At 43.3% G+C, this 6,000-nt stretch overlaps 1 protein-coding gene across 2 annotated transcripts in view; it reads right to left on the reverse strand.

The window, feature by feature from the left end:
• The window catches only part of FDXR (ferredoxin reductase), a 45,886-nt gene extending 45,291 nt beyond the window's left edge, over nucleotides 1-595 (reverse strand). For both annotated transcript variants that reach the window (XM_061616102.1, XM_061616101.1), the window contains exon 1: nucleotides 417-595. In XM_061616102.1, coding sequence (XP_061472086.1) covers nucleotides 417-525 — 109 coding nt within the window. In that variant the 5' untranslated portion in view covers nucleotides 526-595. The remainder of the gene's footprint in view (nucleotides 1-416) is intronic.
• Between the last annotated feature and the right edge of the window lie 5,405 nt (nucleotides 596-6,000).

Here is a 6,000-nt window from a genome sequence, read left to right on the forward strand (position 1 = left end):
CCACATCACCCCTTTGGGCAGAGCACACCGACAATACTGCTGGCCCTTCAACTACCACGCCTCTAAAAACAGAAAGACCAAAGGACAAGTGTAGGGTGAAGCTCATGTAGCCTACAGGGTCAGATGCGCACAATGAGGGCAGCCTCCCTCCCCCCGTTACACCCCCTGCCAGCCCAGACTATGGGGCCTTCCTCTTCATATTTTTCCAATGTCTTATCCTCCGAACGACTACGCTCTCTCCATCCCAGCTACCTCACCTTTCTGCAGATCAAACTATGCCTCCTTCTCCCCCTTACAGGACCTCAGTAATCCTTCTCCCCCTTTCCAGTCTCGGTTCAGTCTCCTCCTCATCTAGCCAAGGACTGCCAAAGCAAAGCGCCACACGGAAGCCTGAGCTACACAGCCGCTCTCCTTACCCGATCCGAGAACAGAGGGACGCTGCTTCCTCGCGAGGGAGCCATTGGGCAGCAAGGAGCAAAGTATGGGTGCCTTTCTCCAGGAAAGGATCCCCCCACCGCGGCTCATCCTGAGAGCAGCGTGACAACACCGAACGCTTGCGGCCACCCCACCACCTTAGACAGTTTTCGCCAAAAAGAATTGTGACCAATCACAGGATGCAAGGCCCATGGTATTAGCATAGATCCGCCCCCGCACAGCTGCACGTTACGGTTGTCGCCCCGCCCCGCGATCTGCTAAAGGCCAATCACGCCGAACGTAGCGTGCAATTATTAGCATAGGCCTGGCCCAATCCGGAAACGAGGCAGCAATCACAGAGGAAGCACGTGATGGAATGCATCTCCTCGTTCTTTGCCAGCCGTCCTTTCTAGTTCTATGGTCTGAAGGTAAAGGGAAAAACGGTATTCTTTCTTCCACCTATATACAGGAAGTGGCTCCATGAGAAGGAGAAATAAAGAAAAGGAAGCTGCGATTGTGCGGAAAAGTCACCTGTACGATGCAGCGCTGCCTCACAGTAGGGCTTTGCTAACTGCTAACGTATTAGTTCTTCATTATCGCAAAGCTTGTCTGAAGATTTGCAGCCGACATGCATATAATTTTGCTTGCAAGAAACAAAATCGATTTGCTTTCTTCTCTGTCATTGGATATAACATATAAATATGCAGCCCTATGATGAAGTATTGCAAACTGTGTGTAGGCTGTCTTGATTGCCAATTAATACATCTTCTTTCTCCTTATGTCGATGCTATCAATGTTAGCCAGGCAAGAAATGTGTTACCGAGATAAGAACCCTAGCATAATAAGAAGTGTGTAGACTAAAGTTTACTCACAAGACGTTAAGCCCTACCTGTATAGTTATGGATAGTGCCTGTTCAACTGGGTGCAAAATGCTATCAAATCAGAAACAGTCCCATAACCTGTTATGTGTTGAAGGGGCAATACTTATTACATTAATATTAATAAGGACATTGAACTTGCCAAGGATTATCAATACCTCGGCACAGTCATTAACCAAAATGGAGACAATAGTCAAGAAATCAGAAGAAGGCTAGGACTGGGTAGGGCAGCTGTGAGAGAACTAGAAAAGGTCCTCAATTGTAAAGAAGTATCACTGAAAACCAAAGTCAGGATCATTCAGGCCATGGTATTCCCAATCTCTATGTATGAATGTGAAAGTTGGACAGTGAAAAAGGTGGATAAGAGAAAAATCAACTCATTTGAAATGTGGTGCTGGAGGAGAGCTTTGCGCATACCATGGACTGCAAAAAAGACAAATAATTGGGTGTTAGAACAAATTAAACCAGAACTGTCACTAGAAGCTAAAATGATGAAACTGAGGTTATCATACTTTGGACACATCATGAGAAGACCTGATTCACTAGAAAAGACAATAATGCTGGGAAAAACAGAAGGGAGTAGAAAAAGAGGAAGCCAAACAAGAGATGGATTGATTCCATAAAGGAAGCCACAGACCTGAACTCACAAGATCTGAACAGGGTGGTTCATGACAGATGCTCTTGGAGGTCACTGATTCATAGGGTTGCCATAAGTCGTAATCAACTTGAAAGCACATAACAACAACAACAAACTTACTACATTTTTGTTTCACCATTCTGCAAACAGTTGAAGGAGCTGTGTATAGTTCTCTCCCCTTACTGTTTTTTCTTGATAAGAACTCTGTGAGATAGCTTAGACTTAGGGTAGAGAGACATTGTTGTGTCAGTTCCAGTGCATCTCCAACTCTATTTTCTGAAAACAGGCACGCAAAGCTAATCAAACTCCACCCCTTTCACTCTAAAACTTGGTTGGATCGGCTTGGATTGGGGTTTTTTAAATTTAGCTTCAGACAGATTTTGCAGCTGATTGGTAGATCAACCTGTTTGTTCGGGTCTATGACAGTAATAAACAAATTGATTGCGATCAGCCTGTTGCCCCTTCAGATGTGGCCAATGGAAACGTTTTGCTGTAGGCTCAGCCAGAGACAGTGACTGGCCCAACACTTTGTTGTGGGTGATCTTGAAAGATTTTAAGTCAGCTGTGGAGAAGGGAGGTATGTCCAGCTGAGAGCAGAGCTGTTTCAAAATACAGCCAGAAAAAAACATTCTTGCAGCTTTTGAAGCAGCTAGTGTGCCCACAGCCTGAGAGAGGGTGACTGACTCAAGATTTGAATCTGAGAGACCTACTGCTCATTCTATAAATAACAGCAAATGTTACTACTGATAATGGAAGCTTATTAATTTTCTTACATGATGGTATAGCACAGTGGGAAGGAGAGCCTGGCTGGGAGTCCAGACTCTGTGAGTTCAAATCCCCGCTCGTGTCTCCTGGGTGTCAAGGGCCAGCTAAAGATCACCCCCACAGTGAGTGGCTCGGGTTACATGCTATGCCACCTGTGCAGTCGTGGGCAAGCTGAATCGTCTCAAGGAGCCTAGTTGCCCCCCAGCTGGCAGTTGTGGACAAGGAAGGGGCTGGCTTGTGCAGCTGTGGCAAGCTGAACAGGCCCAAGCCAGGTGGGGAGGACTAGCCTCAGAAGGAGGCAATGGTAAACCCCCTCTGAATACCACTTACCATGAAAACCCTATTCATAGGATTGCCATAAGTCGGGATTGACTTGAAGGCAGTCCATTTCCATTTATTTTCTTACATTTATATCCCACATCCCACATTTCTTTCATCAAGGAACTCAAGGCAGCATCCATTTGGTTCCCTGGTGGTCTTCCATCAACTTTGACTGACTTTGTCAAAGCTTTTGACAAAGTGCCCCATGATATTCTGATTAGCAAACTAACTAAATGTGGGCTGGATGGAACAACTATCAGGTGGATCCACAGTTGGCTCCAGAATCGTACTCAAAGAGCGCTTATCAATGGTTCCTTCCCAAGCTAAGCAGAAGTAACAAGTGAGGTACCACAGGGCTCAGTCCTGGGTCCAGTGCTCTTCAACATTTTTATTAACGACTTGGATGAGGAGGTACAGAGCATGCTTATCAAATTTACAAATGATACAAAATTGGGGGACACAGCTAATACCATGGAAAACAGAAACAAAATTCAAAGGGACCTTGATAGGCTGGAGCATTGGGCTGAAAACAACAGAATGAAATTCAGCAGGGATAAATGCAAAGTTCTACACTTAGGAAAAAGAAACCAAATGCACAGTTATAAGATGGGGGATACTTGGCTCAGCAATACGACATGTGAGAAGGATCTTGGAGTTGTCGTTGATCACAAGGTGAATATGAGCCAACAGTGCGATATGGCTGCAAAAAAGGCAAATGCTATTTTAAGCTGCATTAACAGAAATATAGCTTCCAAATTGCAAAAAGTATTAGTTCCCCTGTATTCAACACTGGTTAGGCCTCATCTTGAGTACTGCGTCCAGTTCTGGTCTCCACACTTCAAGAAGGATGCAGACAAACTGAAACAGGTTCAGAGGAGGGCAACAAGGATGATCAGGGGACTGGAAACAAAGCCCTATGAGGAGAGACTGAAAGAACTGGGCATGTTTAGCCTGGAGAAGAGAAGACTCGGGAGATATGATAGCACTCTTGAAGTACATGAAAGGTTGCCACACAGAGGAGGGTGGATACTTGCTCATGTTTAAGTTGGCAACATTCAAGTTAGCAAAGCTGTCTATAGTCCTTCTTCTAAATGTGGTTTATTCATTAGCAGCTACTTTCTTTTTTTTGCCACCAGTTACATGTTGAAGGATGGGGATATTGTTTTGTTCCCAGGACAGAGCATGCCTTCAGAAGTCTATTTTTATTAAAGACCTTGAAGCTAAAAATATATATTTCCTTAAAGATCTGGTGGATATGCCACTCACAGAGAGATAAAACAAGGCTAGATGATTTATCTAAAATAGCTCATATTTCTCTTTTCATCTTCACTTGTAGTCATTGATCTGCAGAACTGCCAATTATTCAAATGTTCAGCATGAATCATATGCCCTAGCACAAAGGTTCCTGAAACTGTTTGTTCTCTCTTTAATTTAATGGCTGAGAAGATCGTACAAACATGACCTAGTTTTATTTAAAGATAAACTGTCTTATGTTGCAATACACAAACCTGTTATGTCACAATACATAGATTCTGAATATTTCAAAATACACAGTATTAATTTCTCACCAAACTGATACACACTTGTGTACTATTGAATCCTTCATGAATGTAGCAACTGACAACTCTTTAGTAACATGTTGCAATAAAGGGTTTCCATCAAGTAGGGATAAAGGGCAGAGCAAAATTACCCATTGCGGTGGCTTCCTTACTTTATAAATAGGTTGGGGAGGACAAGCAAGGTAACAGGATAGGTGTTTGGGCTCCTCTCTCTCAAATGTCAACCTTTCCACCAGGATGCAACAGAGGGTGAGATAGGAAGCAGGATCACTTTATTCACTATCTGAGATACCAGCTCCTTTGGGTTATCTCCCTTAATTGTTACCATTCCAGCAGGGTGTTATAAAAAGCACTGTGTATCTTTAAGAGCTGGTGCATGAGTTTTCCTCTTCCCGCCCCCCTTTTATGCCATGTCTCTTGTTCTGTTGATCTCATGAAAGTTGCTTTGGAAGCCTTTTTGGTTGAAAGGGGATATCAATGCTTAAAATAAATATCTTAAACTTCTGTGATATTTGATTTATATTTGATATGAGCTGAGATTAGTGACGGATGGTAAAAGTAATAAAGCTTTCTTCAGGGTCATCCATAGTAAAAGACAGAAAAGAAACGGTAGTATAGCTACTCAATAAGGATGGCAAAATGATAATAGATGAAAAGAAAAGGCAGAAGTGCTCAATTACTAATTTGACTCATTCTTCTCCCAAAAGCAGGTCTATGATCCTCCTGGCAAACATGAAGTTGAAGGGGCAGGATTAAAGCTTGAGATGGATAGACAAATGGTCAAGGAATACCTTATCAGTTTGAACAAGTTTAAATCTCCAGGGCCCAATGAACTGAATCCTAGAGTATTGAAGGAGCTGGCTGAAGAATTCCTGGAACCACTGTCTATTATCTTTGCGAAATCTTGGAGGATGGGTGAAGTGCCAGCTGACTGGTACACTGAAGGAATGGTGTGGACGCAATATATCTTGACTTCAGCAAAGCTTTTGACAAAGTGCCCTATGATATTCTGATTAGCAAGATAGCTAAATGTGGGCTGGATGGAACAACTATCAGGTGGATCCACAGTTGGCTACAGAATCATACTCCAAGAGTGCTTATCAATGGTTCCTTCTCAAACTGGGAGGAGGTAATGAGCCGGGTATCGCATGGCTCAGTCCTGGGCCCAATAGTCTTCAATGTTTTTATTAACGACTTGGATGAGGAGGTGCAGGGAATGCTTATCAACTTTGCAAATGATGTGAAATTGGGAGGGCTTGCTAACACCCTGGAGGACAGAAACAAAATTCAATAGGCTAGAGCATTGGACTGAAAGCAACAGAATAAAATTAACAGAGATAACTGCAAAGTTCTACCCCTAGGGGAAAAAAAAACCAAATGCACAATTATAAGATGGGGAACTCTTGGCTCAGAAAATCTGCATGCA

Source organism: Rhineura floridana, chromosome 3 (genome assembly GCF_030035675.1).
Source record: "Rhineura floridana isolate rRhiFlo1 chromosome 3, rRhiFlo1.hap2, whole genome shotgun sequence".
In the NCBI taxonomy this organism is placed as follows: domain Eukaryota; kingdom Metazoa; phylum Chordata; class Lepidosauria; order Squamata; family Rhineuridae; genus Rhineura; species Rhineura floridana.